Source organism: Oncorhynchus keta, chromosome 14 (assembly GCF_023373465.1).
Source record: "Oncorhynchus keta strain PuntledgeMale-10-30-2019 chromosome 14, Oket_V2, whole genome shotgun sequence".
Taxonomy (NCBI): domain Eukaryota; kingdom Metazoa; phylum Chordata; class Actinopteri; order Salmoniformes; family Salmonidae; genus Oncorhynchus; species Oncorhynchus keta.
In genome coordinates, this window is record NC_068434.1 from 25,417,466 (window position 1) to 25,440,949 (window position 23,484).

A 23,484-nucleotide genomic window follows, 5' to 3' on the forward strand; every position below is an offset into this window, starting at 1 on the left:
TTACTTAGAAGAATCTTCTGGGGGTGGTTTTACATTTTTAAACCATGGAAATGATATGTATTTTATTTTCCTTTGCCTGATGAGGCTGAATGTATTTCCTTATTCAAATCCATTATGTTTGTATCATTTGTACAAGTTAGCTTATTCAAAATGAAGTTTTGTGCTTTTCATCCTGTTTCAATGTCATGTCATTCACAATGCAAATGGTTTTGAGTGCATAGTCTCTTTTCTCCAGATTTTATATTTTTCTCAGGCATAATTGCACAAGCAATTGTAATGTCACACAATAACAAAAACGAAATATATTGAACTACAGGGAAACTAAAGCTAGTATGTGACACAATTATATCGTCCTCATTTTCAAGCTCCTGTGTTGGCCAAATACATCCAGTTCCTTTCCATACTAATTATTTACTGCTATCTAGAGTTTAAAATGATTTCTTGATTGGGCACCAAATCAGGAAATTTGTTTGGCACAACTTTCACCCCAAAGAAACTGTCACTCATACTGCATTAAAAAAACATCAAGCCTACTGTAGCCTATATCATATCTGGACTAGGATGCAGTGCACATCTTCACAATCAAGTTAAGTGGTCCGGATACAGCCATGCCCAGATACAATGACTTCCTTCATAGGGATATGTGACCCTTTGATTTGCAAATACTGATAGTGACAGAAATCTTAATTTAATCTAATTTATCGGTGTACCCCATGGTAGGCCTACTTCATATGTTAGTCTTTAATTCATATGAATGCATTCGTGTAATTTCCATGTAATAAATGATCAAATAATTTCAAAGTAACAAATAACATAAAACAATAGACAAACGCTACTTTGTTCCAGCTTTGGCTGCACAACAGGGATACATGCATAATGCTATACAACAACGACGACTGGACCAGTCTTGAATTTCAAAGACGTAGAATATTGTTTGGTCAATGGAACTGAAACAGCTCCAAGCAGATGTACATGTGATCACTGACCCACTCAGGAAGGAGAAGAACCAGTATGAGTCAGAAGAAAGAGATTCACTCTCTCTGACAACATCCAAAATGCCGTGTAAACTGCTAAATCTATGTGAGTATGAAACACATAAACTGGTCCGAATACAAAGTGCAAGGCTGGGATCGCTGAAATGGACATTTAACGGAGTCATACTGATGTTCATCTGGTGAGTATTCTGCAGAAGGATTCAGTTTGCGGTAATAACGGTAGTAGACAAGGAACGCCCACGAACCTTGATCAAAAATGTGTGCATGAAAATAAAGTATGAATGTTATTATAGATATCGAATACATTCTGAAATAATGATGTATTGCTTTTATCAATTGTATTAACTATTTATTTTAATGTGTCCATCTTCTAGCCATACCAATAATATTTCAAAATGAATGTAAATAATGATGTATTACTTGTATCAATTATATTTACTATTTGTATTTATTTATTTACCATCCACATTTTCTAGCCATACCAATAGTATTTCAAATCTATCAGGGACACATAAAAGTAATTTACTCCAATTTGCAACATTCTATAATAAAATACTGTTTTACATTGTAGCATTGTAATGTTCTGGAACAAGGAGTACCAAGAACACGACTATGTGGTCAGCTCTGTTACTGCTAAGGTCAAGGGAGTGGCCATGACCAGCTTGCCAGATGTTGGTGATATAGTATGGGATGTTGTAGATTACAGTGGGCCATCACAGGTGTGTGTGTGTGTGTGCATTCATACGTTTGTGTTTTACAAATATTGTTGTTTTATTGTTGTATATTATACACATATCAGATTTGTATTATACATGCATATATTTATACATTGGTTCTGACTTTCTATACATTTGTTGGACTTTCTGTTTAAGGGAAAGAATTCATTTTTCGTGGTGACCAATGTCATTGTTACAAAAAATCAAAGGCAAGGAAAATGCCCTGAGGTAGAGTGCCAGTAGGACATCCCTACCCAATTCCTGTAAATTATAATGTCTGATATCACTTCTATTAACCACACTACTTGATGACTAGAACCAACTCATCTCCCAGGAGTCTGTGTATTACAGGTCCCTCCTTACGGAAAAGTGTGTTGGACAGACAAGGACTGTGTGAAGGGGTTCTGGGATCAGAACAGTCGCGGTACAACTACAGCTGTCTACAACTTTTCTCCTGATCATTCTCCTCTGTTTGTGTCATCTCTATCTGGTTAGACCATTAGTTCTTGCAAGGAGGGGAGGAATTTGTCCCTGATGTGTTGAGGTTTCAGATGGGCTGCTCTGTTCTCTCTGTCTTTACTGTAGGCAGATACAACCTGGTTATGTAAGGGTTACACAGTAGTAGTAAACATGTAGACACATGATAATAGAACAGCTAGGACAATTGTTGTTATTATTTGTCACGTGAACCATATAATAATTCAAATTGAACTCATTCTAAATTCCACATTTTGCTTTCCTTTCAGGGGTTCAGACAGGTGCATGTGTGAAGTTTGATGTAAAACAGAAAACATGTGAGGTGTCTACATGGTGCCCCATAGAAACCAAGAAAACACCCCCCAAGTAAATAAGTTCACTATTATTTGTATTCTCATTATCAGTATGTGTGCCTGCCTTCCCCCTCTCATCATATTCAGTGTGATTTGACTTGCAGTCTCTGCAGAGGTTAGTTACTCAGTAAATCAAGTTATCTTCACTTCTACATAGACCACTGCCTGACAGCTATATTTATACTTTAGTTCCTCTAATGTGGAGGAAGCTCACCACATTACCGCTCCATGAGTGTATAGTCAAATATGATGAGGAACATTGTTTCAAAGTAGTTTCACAACAACTTTGGAATGAAAATGAAGGGCTCTATCACGGAATCTGTAACACTTCAGCTTGAAAGATTGAATAGAGCCCTAAACCGTCAGCTGTAAAAACATTTTTTTTCACAACTATGCTTCAATAGTGCAATTGATGACTGCTCTGACATCTAGGCCTGCTCTCTTGGCATCAGCTGAGAACTTCACAGTCCTCATCAAGAACAACATCAGATTCCCAAACTTTAACTTCATTAGGTGAGACTGCCCAATTCAATGTGAATAGATTTGTATTTTTAGCTTGCATACCACAGTTAAGTATATTATATATATTATATTCAGAGTAACCTTCACCACCCCACCTTTACATACTCAAAGGGTCATAATCACAAAAAACAGAATTACATTCATTCATAAACAGATGGAAAACGAGCACCGTCTTTACATTCAGCTGATCTTACTAATGTGTGTTTGTCTCACAGAAGGAACATTCTCCCTGAGATGACGGACAGCTACCTGAAGCACTGCCAATTTAACAGGCGTACAGACCCCTGGTGCCCCATCTTCCGCCTCGGGGACATTGTGCAGGAGGCCAGAGAGAACTTCTCAGAGATGGCAGTTGAGGTGGGCTGCTCTGTTAGAGGGAATTTCTCAAATAACCACAAACTTACTCTATGACTCTCAATTATGTATGTATATCACTGATGTCTGCATCTATTTTGGCATTGCACATACTGGCAATTCATAACGTTGGACATATTTGATTACTTAATGAATTACCAAATGAAATCACCTTAATTACTTCAGATCTGAGAGGGTTTACATGATTGTCAGGTAAGGTTGACGTTGAGTAGATCATCTTCACCATGCTCTCTCACCAAAGGGTGGCGTCATTGGGATCCAAATTAAGTGGGATTGTAATCTGGACGGGTTCTTGCGGAACTGTCTGCCCAAATACTCCTTCCGCCGGATGGATGAGAAGGAGAGCAACAGAACTCTGTACCCTGGTCTCAACTTCAGGTAATTGTGACTGGCCGTGTTCTTTAGGCCGAATGTCATAGACAATACATGGCCAGTTGACCCAATTCAAATGAGATTATGGAAAACTGTCAATCTATACTGGAATAGTCATTTGTAATTGTAGACATCGGTGCATCCAGATATTACAGTGTAACATAGTTTTTTACAGTTTTATAACAACATGTGTTGGCAGGTTTGCTCGATATCAGACAGAAAAAGGTGTTGGGGAGAGGACCCTGTTTAAAGCGTTTGGGATCAGGTTTGATGTCATGGTATTTGGAAAGGTTTGTATGACTTATTAAGTCTTATCATTCAAACCTGCAATAATGATGATGGTAATCTAATGAATGAGTATATATTATTCTAATCAGTGCATGAATCAGAATAATACAAATGGTAATTTATCATGTGTGTTCTTTTAAAGGCAGGTAAATTCAGCATAATCCAACTGATCATCTATATTGGATCAACTCTATCCTATTATGCACTGGTGAGCTTTATTCAGATGTTTTTGTTCAACTTTTTTTGAAATTCAACATTTTAACAGGCAAAGAAGCCTACATTGACTGTGACTTTCCCCAGACCACGTTATTCATTGACTGGCTCATTGGGACCAGCTGCTTCTCTAAAGAAGCCAGACAGAACTACTCAGAGAAAAAGGTTGAATCTGTTCAGGACAGACAACAGGTAGGAGTGGGATGGCATTCCCCACTGGGGATTATACATACCCTCAAATCCACAGCAACATTTGCATTCCCATTGACTGAATGTTGGATGTAAATATGTGGTGAGACGCTGAACAATGGCACTATTCTCCTTCTGTGTTCCAGTGCATTCTTTGTGTCTCGTTTGTGGACGAGAACCATATAAGAGTGGTGAAAAGATCACATAGGAAAAGTTTACAACAAGTGAAGCCCATGTCCGTTCACCCATTCAAGGTTAGCATAATTGTGTTTTCCCAAATGTAGTGCCTTTCTCACCCCCTGATACAGTAGATACTCACTTTTAAGCTCACTTTATGTTACCATTCTCTTGTCTTTTACACAGTTACTGAGCAAGGTAAAACTATTGTATATAAGTACACATAACTATTGTAATATCTATGTATTGCACTCTTGTTGTCAGGACGACATAAGGCACCTGAGTGCCATGGCTGGTGTATTGCAGAAAGGGCCCAGCATAGACAAGCAGCCCCAGGCTCTCCCTCGGCCCAGCCGTCCAGCCTGGTGTCTGTGTGGCTGCTGCCTCCCCTCCACCCATCTCCAGGAGCAGCTGTGCTGCAGGATGAGCAGAGGTCGCTGCATCACCACCTCCTCCTTGTTTGAACAGCTGGTGCTGAGTCGGCCCTTGTTGGAGGCAGTGTTGCTGTACAGGGAGCCTCTTTGTGAGCTGACCGAGGGGGAGCAGTGGACCACCGCCATGCGCCACTGCGCCTACAATCAGTATATCACCTGGAGATTTGGGGCCCCACCCAGAGAAAGCCTTCCTGTCATACCCAGTTGTAGTGTGTGGAGAATCAGAGAGGAATACTCCAGCCAAGATGGAGAGTACACTGGCATGAGACCCAGAAGAACTACTTCTCCCCAGTCCAGCCCTAACACATAGCTTTAGGAAAGAGGGAGAGTCAGTGTTCTAGAAAGCAGTGTTCTATATAGAAATCAGAGACTGGTCCTCATCATGCAACAGCTGTATCATGCATTTGTACTTGTGTATTTATCTAATCTTCCATTCTGCATTAAGGTTAACATTTTCAACTTGATCATCATTCTCACCTATAGATATTGTGTCTATCCATCCCACTGTCTAGAGACCATGAATGATGAAAAGGGCTCCCAAGTGGCGCAGTGGTCTAAGGCGTTGCATCTCCGTGCTAGAGGCGTCACTACAGAACCTGGTTTGAATCCAGGCTGTATCACTATCTGCCGTGATTGGGAGTCCCATAGGGCGGTGCACAAATGGCCCAGCGTTGTTCGGGTTTGGCTAGTATGGGCCGTCATTGTAAATAAGAATTTGTTCTTAACTGACTTGCCTAGTTAAATAAAGGTACAATTTAAAAATATATACAGTGGGGAGAACAAGTATTTGATAGACTGCCGATTTTACAGCTTTTCCTACTTACAAAGCATGTAGATGTCTGTAATTTTTTATCATACGTACACTTCAACTGTGAGAGACGGAATCTAAAACAAAAATCCAGAGAATCACATTGTATGATTAAGTAATTAATTTGCATTGTATTGCATGACATAGGTATTTGATTACCTACCAACCAGTAAGAAATCCGGCTCCCACAGACCTGTTAGTTTTTCTTTAAGAAGCCCTCCTGTTCTCCACTCATTACCTGTATTAACTGCACCTGTTTGAACTCGTTACCTGTATAAAAGACACCTGTCCACACACTCAATCAAACAGACTCCAACCTCTCCACAATGGCCAAGACCAGACAGCTGTGTAAGGACATTAGGGATAAAATTGTAGACCTGCACAAGGCTGGGATGGGCTACAGGACAATAGGCAAGCAGCTTGGTGAGAAGGCAACAACTGTTGGCGCAATTATTAGGAAATGGAAGAAGTTCAAGATGACGGTCAATCACCCTCGGTCTGGGGCTCCATGCAAGATCTCACCTCGTGGGGCATCAATGATCATGAGGAAGGTGATGGATCAGCCCAGAACTACACGGCAGGACCTGGTCAATGACCTGAAGAGAGCTGGGACCACAGTTTCAAAGAAAACCATTAGTAACAAACTACGCCGTCATGGATTAAAATCCTGCAGCGCACGCAAGGTCCCCCCGCTCAAGCTAGCGCATGTCCAGGCCCGTCTGAAGTTTGCCAATGACCATCTGGATGATCCAGAGGAGGAATGGGAGAAGGTCATGTGGTCTGATGAGAGAAAAATTGAGCTTTTTGATCTAAACTCCACTCGCCGTGTTTGGAGGAGGTAGAAGGATGAGTACAACCCCAAGAACACCATCCCAACCGTGAAGCATGGAGGTGGAAACATCATTCTTTGGGGATGCTTTTCTGCAAATGGGACAGGATGACTGCAACGTGTTGCGGGGAGGATGGATGGGGCCATGTATCGCAAGATCTTGGCCAACAACCTCCTTCCCTCAGTAAGAGCATTGAAGATGGGTCGTGACTAGGTCTTCCAGCATGTCAACGACCTGAAACACACAGCCAGGGCAACTAAGGAGTCGCTCCGTAAGAAGCATCTCAAGTTCCTGGAGTGGCCTAGCCAGTCTCCAGACCTGAAGCCAATAGAAAATCTTTGGAGAGAGCTGAAAGTCCGTATTGCCCAGCGACAGCCCCGAAACCTGAAGGATCTGGAGAAGGTCTGTATGGAGGAGTGGGCCACAATCCCTGCTGCAGTGTGTGCAAACCTGGTCAAGAACTACAGGAAACGTATGATCTCTGTAATTGCAAAGAAAGGTTTCTGTACCAAATATTAAGTTCTGCTTTTCTGATGTATCAAATACGTATGTCATGCAATAAAATGCTAATTAATTACTTAAAAATCATACAATGTGATTTTCTGGATTTTTGTTTTAGATTCCGTCTCTCACAGTTGAAGTGTACCTATGATAAAAATTACTGACTCAGTGATCAGCTCTGTCACCACCAAGGTGAAGGACATTGCCTTCCCCAACATCTCTGATCTGGGTCCCTGTGTGTGGGAGTTGTCTGATTACAACATCCCCTCTCAGGTAGCATCATATACTCAATACACTTCATCTACAGTGTATCACCTTTTGGTCAGTTTCAGTTCAAATTGTATTTAACTGTTTTTATATTTGTGAATAAGGGGATTTGTTTGAGGAAAATGTGATCTTTGTCTGGCAGACTAACATGATCGTCACCCCCAATCAAACTCAACTGAGCTGTCCAAAGGTACGTTTCTGATTTCTTCTTTAAAATATACTGAAAAGTATATTAGGCTATATTGTGAAACGTTATGTTATTGTTTGAAATATATTGTAAAATGTATAATGAGACTGTAGTTACACATTAATAAATTTACTTATACAACCTTTATTTCAATTGTAGTCAAAAAGGTATTTGAATGTTAGTGAAATGTGATCCTGTATCTTCTTAAGCTCCCAAGCCAACCCACCATTTGCATGTCAGACAGTGACTGCACAGAGGGATCCAGTGATGTCCGTGGCAACGGTAAACCTCCATGTCTTGCTGATGAATCCTCGTAGAATTGTTAACAAGGGCAGCAACCAGCAAAGAGATGGCTGAAACATTTATTCAGTGTCATTAGTAAATACATATCTACTGCTCCAGAGAAATGTGTCCTAAAATTAATTAACATTTTCTGAATCATCCTGCAATATATTTGAATAACTATATAGCAATGTCTCTAATCATATTAATCTCTTCAAAGGTATGTAGACAGGGCTATGCGTAAACTACTCAGACTGTCAATACCTGTGAGGTGCCATCTTGGTGTCCTCTTGAAATAGACACTAACCTACCTGAGTAAATAAGAACAGATTACAGTGCATTCTTAAAGTATTCAGACCCCTTGACTTTTTCCAAATTTTGTTACGTTACAGCCTTATTCTAAAATGGATAAAATAGTTTTTTTCCATCATCAATCTACACACAATACCCCATGATGACAATGAAAAACAACAGAGATATCACACTTTACTCAATTAGTTGACGCACGTTTGGCAGTGATTACAGCATCTGGTCTTGGGTGACGCTATAAGCTTGGCACAATTGTATTTGGGGAGTTTCTCCCATTCTTCTCTGAAGATCCTCTCAAGCTGTCAGGTTGGATGGGGAGCGTCGCTGCACAGCTATTTTCAGGTCTCTCCAGAGATGTTCAATCAGGTTCAAGTCCGGGCTCTGGCTGGGCTACTCAAGGACATTCAGAGACTTGTCCCGAAGCCACTCCTACGTTGTCTTCGCTTGGCTGTGTGCTTAGGGTCGTTGTCCTGTTGGAAGGTGAACCTTCGCCCCAGTCTGAGGTCTGGCTCAGGTTTTCATCAAGGATCTCTCTGTACTTTGCTCCATTCATCTTTCCCTCGATCCTGACTAGTCTCCCAGTCCCTGTTGCTGAAAAACATCCCCACAGCATGATGCTGCCACCACCATGCTTCACCGTAGTTATGGTGCCAGGTTTCCTCCAGACGTGACGCTTGAAATTCAGGCCAAAGAATTCAATCGTGGTTCCTTTAGGCCAGAGAATCTTGTTCCTCATGGTCTGACAGTCCTCTCTGTGCCTTTTGGAAAACTCCAAGCAGGCTGTCATGAGCCTTTTACTAAGGAGCGGCTTCCGTCTGGCCAGTCTACCAGAAAGGCCTGATGGGTAGAGTGCTGCAGAGATGGCTGTCCTTCTGTAAGGTTCTCCCATCTCCACAGAGGAACTCTCAAGCTCGTTAGAGTGATCATCGGGTTCTTGGTCACCTCCCTGACCAAGGCCCTTCTCCCCTGATTGCTCAGTTTTGCCAGGCGGCCAGCTCTAGTCTTGGTGCTTCCAAAGTTCTTCCATTTGAGAATGATGGAGGCCACTGTGTTCTTGGGGACCATCAGTGTTGCAGAAATGTTTTGGTACCTTTCCCCAGATCTGTGCCTAGATGCAATTCTGTCTCGGAGCTCTACGGAAAATTATTTAGACCTCATGGCTTGGTTTTTGCTCTGACATGCACTGTCAACTGTGGGATTTAATAAATAGGTGTGTGCCTTTCCAAATAATGTTCAATTGAATTTACAACAGGTGGACTCCAATCAAGTTGTAGAAACATCTCAAGGATGGTCAATGGAAACAGGATGCACTGGAGCTCAATTTCGAGGGTCTGAATACTTCTGTAAATAAGGTATGTCTGTTTTAATTCTAAACCAGTTTTTGCTTTGTCATTATGGGTTAGTGTGTGTAGATTGCTGAGGATTTTATTTATTTAATCCATTTTAGAATAAGGACGTAACGTAACAAAATGTGGAAAAAGTCAAGGGGTCTGAATACTTTCCAAAGGCACTGTATGTTTGTGTTGCACTCAATTGAAAGATGTAGGAATAACATTTTGGCTGATGTTAACCCTTCATATCTGAAGCAATGTGATTTCATTCGCACATCAGACCCCAACTGTCCCATCTTCCGCTTCAAGACATGGTCACTGAAACTGTGAAAGACATTCAGACCATGGCTATCAGGGTATAACATGTAGCCACTCACTTTCTTTTCTCAGGTCCCATTTAGATTTGACTCTGCATAAGCCCATATTAGATGTTCTTGAACTAATTCTCAGTAGTTATGCCGTGTTTGATTTGTGTCACAATTTAATAAGGGCTTTGTCCATGTCCATCAGGCTATAGGCTATTTGAGCAGTAGTGTAACTCTGTGGTGTATATACACTAAGTATACCAAACATTAGGGACACCTTCCTAACATTGAGTTGCACCTCCCTCCCCTTACAGTCTCGATTTGTCGGGGCATGGTCTACACAAAGTGTCAAAAGTGTTCCTCAGGGATGTAGGCCCATGTTGACTCCAATGCTTTGTACAGTTGTGTCAAGTTAGCTGGATGTCCTTTGGGTGGTGGACCATTCTTCATATACACGCAAAACTGTTGCGCATGAAAAACCCAGCATTATTGCAGTTATTCATACAAACCGATGCGCCTGGCCTGGCAAAAACTACCATATCCCATTCAAAGGCACTTAAATATTTTGTCTTGCCCATTCACCCTCTGAATGACACACACACCCACAATCTTTCTTTAACCTGTCTCCTCCCATTCATCTATACTGATTGAAGTGGAATTAACAAGTGACATCAATAAGGGATCATAGCTTTCACCTGGTCAGTCTTTCATAGAAAGAGGTGTTCTTTATGTTTTGTATATTCTGTGTAAAATTAGCTAAATAGCTGAATTTTGAAATTAGACTATATCATGGTTATGTTGTTAAGGGTGGCGTTCTTTGGATTATGATTGGCTGGAGCTGGGACCTGTGGCCCTAAGTACTCTTTCCGCAGGCTGGACATAAAAACTCTGAGAACAATGTACAGTTGAAGTCGGAAGTTTACATACACCTTAGCCAACTACATTTAAACTCAGTTTTCACAATTCCTGACATTTAATCCTAGTAAAAATTCCCTGATTTAGGTCAGTTAGGATCACCACTTTCTTTTAAGAACATGAAATGTCAGAATAATAGTAGAGAATGATTTATTTCAGCTTTTATTTCTTTCATCACATTCCCAGTGGGTCAGAAGTTTACATACACTCAATTAGTATTTGTTAGCATTGCCTTTAAATCATTTAACTTGGGTCAAACTTTTCAGGTAGCCTTCCACAATAAGTTGGGCGAATTTTGGTCCATTCCTCCTGACAGAGCTTGTGAAACTAAGTCAGGTTTATAGGCATCCTTACTCTGACACTTTTTCAGTTCTGCACACACATATTCTATAGGATTGAGGTCAAGGATTTGTGATGGCCACTCTAATACCTTGACTTTCTTGTCCTTAAGCCATTTTGCCACAACTTTGGAAGTATGCTTGGGGTCAATGTCCTTTTGGAAGACCCCCATTTGCGACCAAGCTTTAACTTCCTGACTGATGTCTTGAGATGTTGCTTCAATATATCCACATATTTTTTCTACCTCATGATGCCATCTATTTTGTGAAGTGCACCAGTACCTCCTGCAGCAAAGCACCCCCACAACATGATGGTGTTCTTCGGCTTGCAAGCCTCCCTTTTCTCCAAACATAACGATGGTCATTATGGCCAAAAAGTTACATTTTTGTTTCATCAGACCAGAGGACATTTCTCCAAAAAGTACAATCATTGTCCCCATGTGTAGTTGCAAACCGTAGTCTGGCTTTATTATATCAGTTTTATAGCAGTGGCTTCTTCCTTGTTGAGCGGCTTTTCAGGTTATGTGGATATAGGACTAGTTTTACTGTGGATATAGATAATGTTGTACCTGTGAACTCCAGCATCTTCACACGGCCCTTTGCTGTTGTTCTGGGATTGATTTGCAATTTTCGCACCAAAGTATGTTCATCTCTAGGAGGCAGAACGCATCTCCTTCCTGAGCAGTATGACAGCGGAGTGGTCCAATGGTATTTATACTTCAAATCAAAATCAAATCAAATGTATTTATATAGCCTTTCGTACATCAGCTGATATCTCAAAGTGCTGTACAGAAACCCAGCCTAAAACCCCAAACAGCAAGCAATGCAGGTGTAGAAGCACGGTGGCTAGGAAAAACTCCCTAGAAAGGCCAAAACCTAGGAAGAAACCTAGAGAGGAACCAGGCTGTGGGGTGGCCAGTCCTCTTCTGGCTGTGCCGGGTGGAGATTATACTTGCATACAATTGTTTGTACAGATGAACGTGGTGCCTTCTGGCATTTGGAAATTGCTCCCAAGGATGAACCAGACATATGAAAGTCTACAACAAAAAAGTTCTGAGGTCTTGGCTGATTTTTAAAATTTTTCCCATGATGTCAAGCAAAGAGGCACTGAGTTTGAAGGTAGGCCTTGAAATACATCCACAAGTACACCTCCAACAATTGACTCAAATTATGTCAATTAGCCTATCAGAAGCTTCTAAAGCCATGACATAATTTTCTGGAATTTTCCAAGCTGTTTAAAGACAGTCAACTTAGTGTATGTAAACTTCTGACGCACTGGAATTGTGATACAGTGAATTAAGTGAAATAATCTCTGTAAACAATTTTTGGGAAAATGACTTGTGTCATGCACAAAGTAGATGTCCTAACTGACTTGCCAAAACTATTGTTTGTAAATAAGAAAAGTGTGTAGTGGTTGAAAAATGAGTTAATGACTCCAACCTAAGTGTATGTAAACTTCTGACTTCAACTGTAGCCCCTGGATACAACTTTAGGTGAGATCAATGAACATGTGGGCACAATACTCTAAAGAGAATAAATATAGCTTTTCAATAAGACTTATTTCCACAGGTTCGCAAAGTACTACAAAACCACTGATAATGTGTAAACAAGGACCTTGAAGCCATGATTTTTTTGTCCAGACCGTTACCCACCTCCAATATCCAGCCCCTGCCACTAAACATCATGCATACACTCTTATTTCCTTAACTTTCTAACTAAGCCTCTTCAGTGTACGACCTATCAAACTGCTCTGAAGGTTAGCCAGAATGCTTGCTTATGTGGTATGTGCACATACCATAATCCAGGGATGAGAAATGAGTTGTACTCCGAATTGTCCCTTTATCTCAACTGTTACACCAATAAGATTGAACGACTGCTAGTTACAGAAAACTGCCCTTTTCATCCTAATGCTAGGTAGCAGAAGCAAGAGCAGCCGTTTTAGAATGGCAGTGTCAGCCAATCAGCTCCTTTGTTGTTCAACGGAACATTCCATAACGGCGGCAGTGGCTACTGCTAGCTAGCATGAGAACGAAAACAGCAGTTTACTTAAACTTGCAGTCGTTCAATCTCCTCAATGTTACAGTTGGGATAATGGGACAAGTCGGCATTCAACTCATTTCTCATCCCTACATTGAGGTACGTTTCCCGAGCCATATCTCGCACCGGCTCCGCTGTGTTTTAATCTAAACAGGAAACCTGTTCGACCCCAGTGCAGCTGTAAGCAAGCGTAGGGTCGGAATCTATAATGGCTACTCAAGTTATTTGCTACCTGATAACAATGAACATATCAATATTAAGAAAATCATTTTAATATGGAAATGGTATTTTGCATCATTTATCAACAAAATAACAAACAAGCGGTGTTATAGAATGTAGAAAATAATTTTTACAATTATCGCCTTTTCGGGAATATATTTCCTCTTCCCATCCCTCCACGTCCTCGACCCCTAGCAGCCACTGGGAGAGGAGACAAAGCAAATTGTTCAATCAACATACATTATTACAATAATCTGCTTCCATAATTTATGGAGCAAATCCAACAGGATACTAGCCTGGGCCTAGATCTCTTTGTGCTCCTGCTAACGCCAACTCAATTGCTATCATAGTCAAGCCAAACATGTTTGGCATCACAATGACTGACAATGAGTTGGCATGATGGCGCACGCAGGCCAGTTGGAATCAAAGAAGATCTGATTAGGCCCAGAATGTAATAAAATCTATACCTTGTGCTTTGAGAATGGCAGCTTTGCCTCTCCCAGCTCCAGCTCCCTGGTTCTTGTTCTTCATACTCTTTAGCATTGGTGCATTCTTCAGCATGTCTGGCAGAATAAGGAATCGAATCTTGCTGCCTCGGATGTACACTTGCTCCAGCTGGGCTACACGGCCGTCTCTGTGAGTCACTGTGATGTTGGCCATCTGGAGGGGACAGAATGTTGAATGATAAATACATCAAATTAGATTAGGGGGGGTAGGTTGAAGAGGACTACTTTGAGGGATTCAGGGAAAATATGCTTATTTATAAATCATAATATTCAAATATAGACTAAGGACCTTAGAACTTAAGAGAACTTGATGCAACATGTTCAGAATGATACTTTCTATACAATTGTAATTCGTGTTAGGCATGAAATCCACTTTAACGTTTGAGACGCTTATTACCTGGCAGTTCATGTTGTCCTCAGCTTCAATGAGTTTCCCCCGGTACACCTCCCCGGTGTTGGTCTCGCAGGTAACGATGTGGCCCTCAGCTTCATGAAGGACTTTGATTGGCACTCCAATGGACATCTTTCTGAGCACCACCACAAATACAGTAATGATTTTAGTCAAATATAAAAGAGCTTCTGGTTGATGTTATTTGTCACTAAAATCAGTAGTTAAACGTTAGTAGCTAAAACAGGATTAATGGAATTGGCTAACTGGACGCGTTAGCTAGCTATGCTTGGTAGCTAACGTTGGCTAACGATAAATATCTAACGTTAGCGCCGAATGATACGTACTGTAGCTAGCTCATTTCCGTGTGCACTGCTATAATGCTAATAGCTAGATAGATGATGATGATAACCGTAATATCTTACCGTTTAAATCCTCGCAAACAAGTTCGTGGAAAATTATTAAGCTAGATAGCTAATATTTTTATTTAGGTCTAGCTATGGGTGAATGGCAAAGATGTCCTGCTTGTTTGAAAGCTAGCCTCTCCAGCCCCGTGTATTTCCTGTTTGACTCATTCATAGCCATGGCAAAGATGTTTTATAACCAATAGCTCATTGTTCCATCTGTGGCGATGCAGGGTGAAAACTAGAGCGAGAACTGTATGTGCTGCCACCTACTGATGTCCTGCCAACGGTGCAGTTTAGTTCACTACTAAAGCTTTTTTCTTTTACAGACAACGCTCAATCCAATTTATTACGTTTTTTTATATTCCATCTATAGTTTGAACAACAATTAAGCGACTCGAATAATGTGGGATACACTCTGTGATAGATGTTGTTCTTGTTTGCGACCAGGGTTATTTTGGTGGCAGTGTAGTTTCTGGATCCACTTTTAAGTGTGTGCGCGCGCTATTAACAACATTCGGGTGTGCGGGCGCTACCAGCCACCGGAAGTGAGTTTGACTCGCAATCCTCGTTCGTATCAATTATTTGAAGAAACCCAGCTAGCTATCTGAACAGAACTAGTTTAGCGATCAGTACAAGAAAACACTAAACAATTCACATGAATCCACTTTAAATGATCTAACAGTTAGTGGGCGAATTGACTATTAAGTCGACCAACTAGATGTAAATAATGATATGTTCAAGGGTACACTGATTTGGTTGCTAGCGCCAGGCAGTGCTAGCCAACACCCTCATGAGGCAATCCAACTCCGGAGGATTAACTAGCTACCGACCGTAAGCAAGTCTAACTAGTTTGTGATTTGCATCTAGCAGCAAAGAACAAACCAACAGAATGTCAGGTACGTGTGCTCTAGTTATCTAGAGTGTTTTCGAAATGTCACGTTTGGTAGTATAACCCACCTAACTTAGCTAGCTAACCACCAATTCCTTTTTTTATTTAACCTTTATTTAACGAGGCAAGGCAATTAAGAACAAATTATTATTTACAATGACGGCCTACCCCGGCGGAACCCTCAACTAACCCGGACGATGCTGAGCCAATTTGTGCGCTACCCTAAGGGACTCCCGATCACGCCCGGTTGTGTTACAGCCCGGGTTCGAACCAGGGCATCCCATCCATCTCATGACATTGTCACATGTAAATAACACTTGCTGTGTTTATCAGTGGTGCTTAAGGAATGTCAAATCCATTAGAAAAATATTAGTTAGCTAGCTACAGTAGTTATTTACTTTTGTAAACATGAATTTAATTAATTTGGAGAAGCTTGCCACAACAGAAAGAAACTGACATATTATAGGCCTGGTGAGCCCAGTAGCTAAGATTGTGTAATTATTTCCATCAGCCTCATCACATCTTGTTTTTGACAGATGATGCTGTCCTGCTGAATGTACCCGTCATTCGGCAGCTGTACCACTGGGACTGTGGATTAGCCTGCTCCAGAATGGTTTTGAAGTATGAGGACATTTCATCATATACTGCATACAGACATGGGTCTGCATTTTGACTACAGTGCATTGTGTTGGTGAAGACTTCATCATATACAATAATTTGGCAGGTACCTCCACCCTGTGAGTGATGAGGAGTTTCAGGGTGCTTGCTGGGAGTTGAAGCTGACGCAGAGTGTTTGGACAATTGACTTGGCCTACCTCATGTGCCAGCTGAGGGTCCGGCACCGCTTCTGCACTCAGACACTGGGTGTTGACAAGGGCTTCAGGAATCAGGTAATGAGTCAACACTTTGTAGGCCATCACAAGTACAATAGTTATAATGTAAGGTTAAGTACATTTAATTATCATGTAGCCCACCATAACAAATGTCCTTAACTAATACGTACCTGAGAGACTTACTATGTTTGTTTCTTTCATCTTTTTCCAGTCCTTCTACAAAAAGCATTTTGACACTGAGGAAGACAGAGTCAACGAACTCTTCCTAAAGGCTGAAAGCAAGGCTGTGGTGGTGAATAAATGGTTAGTTAACTTTGTGAAAAACTTGCACGGATAAAGGAAAAAGACAAATTGTTCCAAATCTACAAACCTAGACAGAAAATAACTAAGAGATGCTAACTTTCTGCCTTTTTGAATGTCACCTGTAGCTCTGTGACAATTCAGGAAATCCAGGAACATATTTACCAGGGCCATGTGGCCATAGTGCTGGTCAACGCTGTGGTTCTGGTGTGTGAACTCTGCTCTTCGCCTGTCAAGTACTGCTGTTTCCTGCCTGTGGGCCAGAAGTGCTTCTGCAGGAAGCCAGAATACCAGGGTCACTTTGTGGTGGTGTGCGGCTTCAACCGGAGCACTGGCTGCATCTTCTACAACAACCCTGCCTACTCAGACCGTTAGTCCTCCCTCTACACATTTCCAACAGTCGACAGGGCCACCGACTTACTAGACCCATATATTCATTAAGTATAAGTGTGGAATAAATCACATTGTGTTTTTTGGCATTCCAAGTTCTAAATCTAAGTGCTTCATAATAAATTGCACAATAACATAACACCTGTACCTGACTCTGTGCCCTACATGGGGCTTTGCATGAACATGTAACCAGAGGGTGAAAAGTTAACCATGTTCTTGTCAGTAAGCACAGAGAGATTGAGTAAGAGTGAAAATATCACATTGACAGAAAGCCTTTGTGTGTTTTGCTTACAGGAGTGTGTTGCACCAGCATTAGTAACTTTGAAGAGGCTCGAATGAGCTACGGGACAGATGAGGATATTCTGTTCATCTTCAAGGAGAGCTGATGGCTTAGGGACAATGAAGATGCAGATGGTATCCACATCGCTATGGTGCCCCATCCTCACTATGATGACATATCAGTGGGTCTACAGGTCCCTGAACTGGGACTGCTGGTTCCAGCTCTTGCCCAGTGTTGTAGATGGTCCCGGGCTGTCCTCTCCAGTGCTAACTGACTGCTCACAGAACACACATCACTCCAACGTCACCACACCTGCCTCACTTCACATAGCCCATGCTAGTCGTCAGTGTGTAAAGGAATAATCACTGAAGACATAAATAAAGTGTGGTTTTAAGTTGGTTGGGGGACAAGCAGATAGATGAAATAGAATAAAGGAATTTTTCCTGTGTCCCATTTTGTTTAGTTTTACTTCAGTTAGTTCATTCTACCAATTGACGTGTGAAGGGTGAGCAGTGCAAGACTTGAAATCCAATTTCAATTGCTGGGTGGAAAAAATAACATGACACTCAAGTTGATTCTAGACTTGTAGAGGAGGACAAAACAATGCACATACAAGGGCTTATCGCAACATGATGCTCTCTCTGGTTTTACCTGGTGTCATGCAAGTCTGATGAGCCATGTATTGCTGCTTTCCTCCCCTTAGACTAGCCTTGTCTTATTTTATTAATAGTTATTTTGATACTGTTTGTTGAACTTCATGTATTATTTAGTATTTTCTAATAACATTGAATAGAAGGAGAAATTGTTTTTGAAAGACTCAGGTAATTAATGTCCATAGAGTCTGATGTGTTAGCAAACCCATGTTACAAATGTATTTTCTTTAATGCAATACACCTTGACCCATTTCCTGTTTATGGAACCAAATCTGCCTGGCAGGCCTAGGTGTCAGTCATCAGGACATCATGTTCAACCTCAGCCTGCTGCTTTGTACAGACTTTGCTTTTGTTGTGTGAACCGATGATTACAGTCCATGTCAGTGTCATTCACATCAAGGACATTATAGAGAATCAGCTATAGTTTCAACTGAAGGCAGTGGAGGCTGGTGGGAGGAGCTATAGGAGGATGGGCCCATTGTAATGGCTGGCATGGAATTAATGGAACTGTATCAAACATGGAAACCACATGTTCGAATCCGTCCCATTAATTCCATTCCAGCCATTACAATCAGCCTGATCCTCCTATAACTCATCCCACCAGCCTCCACTATCTGACGTTTTTCAGTGTTGCACTACATGCCTCGATCTCCATGCTCTGAGTTTGAAAAGGGGAGAATGGAGACACAGTGGAAAGTGTGAAGTACTCGGTACGAGGTAGATGGATGCCTTGCCGGTTTTGCTTCAGTATATGACTCAACACTACCTTCCGAGTTTTAAAGGAATTATTAGATCATAAGATATTTTCTGTTGAAAATAGCAATCAAGTGGAGACAACACAGAATGACTTCATTATTCTCTTTCAACATTTATTTTTATATTTTGGTATCATGGATGATGTTATTGCACTTTGGTTTTTGTACCAGCCATAATTATGTATTATTTAATTTTCATTTTACCATGATAACATATTTTCCCAATCTAGATGGAATGACAATGATTTATTCCTGCTTGTGTATTTTTGTTATGAACAAATGGAATGTGTTAAAATGGCTTTATTTTTATGAAATATACAATTCCATTTATGTACTGTACTCATTAAAATCATTTGAACACATTCTTTGGTTTAGCTTATGGCTGGCTTGTTTGGTCTGTTAATAATCTTGATAGCACTAATCATGTCTTCCTCAACATTGACCTCATGTCCTCTTATTGAGATAGCCTACAGTGCAGCACGTCTCTTTGTTTAGGTGTACCTTCAGGTCATGTCGATCTTCTACTTCTTGATAATGTTTGGCTTGAAGTCATGCTTGGTTGCCCTGGTGAGCTCCTCTGAATAGTCCCCATACCTCCCAGTCATCTGCAGATATAGTAGTGCAAACTACTTATGCAAATGTAATATACCAGGGTTTTGTTATCGCGTAACTGAACATGATACAGGTTAGACCAGACAGTGATGTCTGTTAGTGTTTCACAGGTAGACAACCTGCAACGTTATGCACAGATCATGAGGTCTATGGATATGAATGTGCTGTGAGGCTAACGTTCAGCAACATGACACTTGTTAACATGGCAGTAGGCCCTGGGCCTGTTCTGGATGCAGAATGTAAATGGCAGACAGACACACTGCACTTGGGTGTGGCTCATATATCAAACATGCCATTGAGGCTCACTGTCAATGACGCTGGTATAGACCTGACCCATTTCTGGATATCTCTTTTGTATGCTTTACTTATTCAGAAGTATCTCTATTCATGCAGACTTCCATGTCACATTCTTGACAGAAAGATAGTGTTGATTGAGTACTTAGTTGAAAAACAGATATGCAGTAATATGCATGATACTACACGGTCCTAAAAAAACAAAGATATATACCTTTTTTTCCCATTCCCAGAGGTGAACTCATTCTTAAAGTGCTCCTACATAAAACAAGAGAGATATCCTCTTCAGAAATCTGCATTATGATGGTTCATACATAATATAGTTGTGTTCACCAGCTGTGAAGTCTGGCAGTGGCATACTTTATGAGGCTACACACAAAAGAGAGGATACCAGTATATCATGGATAATTGGACTATGGAGGCAGTAGAGGGCAGAATGGAATAGTGGTGTGGGGGCTGTGCTTTGGCAAAGTGGGTGGGGTTATATCCTTCCTGTTTGGCCCTGTCCGGGGGTGTCCTCGGATGGGGCCACAGTGTCTCCTGACCTCTCCTGTCTCAGCCTCCAGTATTTATGCTGCAGTAGTTTATGTGTCGGGGGGCTAGGGTCAGTTTGTTATATCTGGAGTACTTCTCCTGTCCTATTCGGTGTCCTGTGTGAATCTAAGTGTGCGTTCTCTAATTCTCTCCTTTTCTCTCTTTCTTTCTCTCTCTCGGAGGACCTGAGCCCTAGGACCATGCCCCAGGACTACCTGACATGATGACTCCTTGTTGTCCCCAGTCCACCTGGCCGTGCTGCTGCTATCAGCTGAATCTGGTAATGAATAGTGTGGCTGTTGAACAAGTTGAGGAGACAAAATTACTTGGTGTTACCTTAGATTGTAAACAGTCATGGTCAAAACATATAGATTCAATGGTTGTAAAGATGGCGAGAGGTCTGTCCATAATAAAGAGATGCTCACACTCCACAGAACAAGTCCTGCAGGTTCGAGATTGATCTTATCTTGATTATTGTCCAGTATTACAGTATGGTCAAGTGCTGCAAAGTGTTACGTTCTGACCTTAGTTATTTTATTATGTCTTTGTTTTAGTATGGTCAGAGCGTGAGTTGGGTGGGTTGTCTATGTTCCTTTTTCTATGTTTTGGGATTTCTGTGTTTGGCCTGGTATGGTTCTCAATCAGAGGCAGCTGTTTATCATTGTCCCTGATTGAGAACCATACTTAGGTAGCCTGGTTTCACTTTTGAGTTGTGGGTGATTATTTTCCGTGTTAGTGTTTGTTACCACACTGGACCATTTCGTTTGTGTCACTTTGTTATTTTGTATTTTTGTAGTGTTCAGTTTGTCTATTGAAATTGAAAACTTAGCACGTTGCAAATTGGTCCGACCTCTCTTACTCCTCATCAGAAGAAGACGACGAGTGTTACACAAAGAAAGACCTAGTTAAGCTGCAACTGGCCCAGAACAGAGCGGAACATCTTGTTCTTCATTGTAATCAGAGGGCTAATATTATGCCAGTCTCTTTTGGCTGAGAGTTGAGGAAAGACTAACTGCTTTTTTCAAAAACAATGTGTTGGAAATTCCAAATTGTTTGCATAGTCAACTTACACACAGCACCGACACACCACACCAGACAAGCCACCAGGGGTCTTTCACAGTCCCCAGGTCCAGAACAAATTCAAGGAAACGTACAGTATTATACAGAGCCATGAGTGCATGGAACTCCCTTCCATCTAATATAGCACAAGTGAATCTGGTTTAAAAAAAACAAGTAACGCAACACATCACGGCTCAATGCCTCTCACAATGTGACCTACTTGTTGTGTGTATGTACTGACATGCACGTGTAACTGATAGATGCACAAATTACACTACATGTTAATGTTTTTAAATGTATGTCAATTGTAAAGTCTTTTGTCTGTATTGTATTTTTCAGTATGTTTCAGACCACAGTAAGACTAGCTGTCGTCATCGGCTAATGGGGATCCTAATAAATAAAACATCTAATCAAATCTCAATCCATTCATACTGTACATGAACCAGTTGAGAGGGTGATGGTGCCCATAATAGATGTTCATAGCAATCTTTCCAAACTGGGTCTGAAACACTCTGTGGCCAGTGTCGCCCTCCATGTAATTTGTGGACTGAGTAAGGGAGGGGGAAAAAGTCCAAGCAAAAGTCTGTGCATATCTGCATCCAGTATAGTATATTTGCCATAAAAAATGTAAGAGATCATTTTAACAGGGTTACATGTAAGGAGATATAGAAGAAAAATACAAAAGAAGAAGGTTCAAATAAATTCTCAGAAGCTCTACAGATCTAATGTATTCCTAAGGAAATGGTTGATACTGTAGGTGTCAGTGTAGGACAATGAACATGAGCAATGCACATGTCATGCATGCCTTGTCATCTGCATGAACATACAGAATCCGTTGACCTGAAATAATAGGTGTAGTGGATGACATGACATGATTATTAACTTCTTGAGAAATGAAACAACAGCCCATTGTGTTCAGCAAGTAATGAGTATGTTTTCCTACTTTAGACACACCATTGTGGGATGGCAGCTGGAAGAGTATAGTGTTGTGTGTGTGTGTGTGTGTGTGTGTGTGTGTGTGTGTGTGTGTGTGTGTGTGTGTGTGTGTGTGTGTGTGTGTGTGTAGTGTGTGTGTGTGTGTGTGGTGTGTGTGTGTGTGTGTGTGTGTGTGTGTGTGTGTGTGTGTGTGTGTGTGTGTGTGTGTGTGTGTGTGTGTGTGTGTGTGTGTGTGTGTGTGTGTGTGTGTGTGTGTGTGTGTGTGTGTGTGTGTGTGTGTGTGTGTGTGTGTGTGTGTAGTGTGTGTGTGTGTGTGTGTGTGTGTGTGTGTGTGTGTGTGTGTGTGTGTGTGTGTGTGTGTGTGTGTGTGTGTGTGTGTGTGTGTGTGTGTGTGTGTGTGTGTGTGTGTGTGTGTGTGACAAAGATGGCTGGAACAGTCCTCCTGACAGCCCTAATTACAAAGGTCTGTTCCTCACTCTGAGTATGGACATGCATCTAATGAGACAAGCACACAGGCAGATAAAAGAGATGGGGTCGTAAGCAGGGAACCTTTGTTGTGTTCAGGCCGTACATTGCAGGGCTGCAGCAAGTGTAGAACATATATAGCAGGGTGGGTTTCTTAAAAGGCCTTTTCCATGTATTCAAAGTGCACCCGCTCCAATTAACACTAATTTATTTTTGTCAGGGGTGAGCTACAGGCTCTAAATTCATGTTTCTGTTGGTTTACAGATCGGAATGCCAGAGACATGAGGAATTATTGTTTGATGAACAAATGGGACACTATTCAATTAACATGTACTCAATGATCTGCTCGGGACTTGATGTACACATACACTACGGTTCAAATGTTTTCGGTCACTTAAAAATGTCCTTGTTTCTGAAAGAAAAGCACATTTTTTGTCCATTAAAATAACATCAAATTGATCAGAAATACAGTGTAGACATTGTTAATGTTGTAAATGACTATTGTAGCTGGAAATGGCAGATTATTTATGGAATATCTACATAGGCGTACAGATGCCCATTATCAGCAACCATCACTCCTGTGTTCAAATGGCACGTTGTGTTAGCTAATCCAAGTTTATCATTTTAAAAGGCTAATTGATCATTAGAAAACCCTTTTGCAATTATGTTAGCACAGCTGAAAACTGTCCTTTAGACGAGTTGAGTATCTGGAGCATCAGCATTTGTGGGTTTGAAATTTCTTC

General features: G+C 41.2%; 2 protein-coding genes across 12 annotated transcripts; one reads left to right on the plus strand and one right to left on the minus strand.

The window, feature by feature from the left end:
• The first annotated feature begins 994 nt into the window (after positions 1-994).
• Positions 995-19,203, plus strand: LOC118393066 (protein GUCD1-like). 10 transcript variants are annotated; one of them, XM_052461395.1, is made up of 17 exons: positions 995-1,174; positions 1,567-1,714; positions 1,868-1,939; positions 2,063-2,201; positions 2,458-2,554; positions 2,974-3,054; positions 3,279-3,420; positions 3,680-3,816; positions 4,010-4,100; positions 4,241-4,306; positions 4,399-4,503; positions 4,647-4,754; positions 4,942-5,814; positions 7,660-7,707; positions 7,914-7,986; positions 9,548-9,647; positions 16,167-16,251. In XM_052461395.1, the coding sequence occupies exons 1-13, from the start codon at positions 1,056-1,058 to the stop codon at positions 5,419-5,421; spliced, it is 1,785 nt and encodes a 594-aa protein (XP_052317355.1). In that variant the 5' UTR covers positions 995-1,055; the 3' UTR covers positions 5,422-5,814; positions 7,660-7,707; positions 7,914-7,986; positions 9,548-9,647; positions 16,167-16,251. The 10 variants fall into 10 exon arrangements, with proteins under 10 accessions (XP_052317355.1, XP_052317356.1, XP_052317354.1 ...); XM_052461396.1 differs by having other exon boundaries at positions 4,942-5,799; XM_052461394.1 differs by having other exon boundaries at positions 4,942-7,707.
• Positions 13,478-14,918, minus strand: LOC118393069 (small nuclear ribonucleoprotein Sm D3). 2 transcript variants are annotated; one of them, XM_035785321.2, is made up of 4 exons: positions 14,760-14,918; positions 14,344-14,473; positions 13,908-14,100; positions 13,478-13,641 (listed from the first exon to the last, which is right to left on the minus strand). In XM_035785321.2, the coding sequence occupies exons 2-4, from the start codon at positions 14,467-14,469 to the stop codon at positions 13,577-13,579; spliced, it is 384 nt and encodes a 127-aa protein (XP_035641214.1). In that variant the 5' UTR covers positions 14,470-14,473; positions 14,760-14,918; the 3' UTR covers positions 13,478-13,576. The 2 variants fall into 2 exon arrangements, with proteins under 2 accessions (XP_035641214.1, XP_035641216.1); XM_035785323.2 differs by having other exon boundaries at positions 14,344-14,469; positions 14,760-14,907.
• Positions 19,204-23,484: the final 4,281 nt, after the last annotated feature.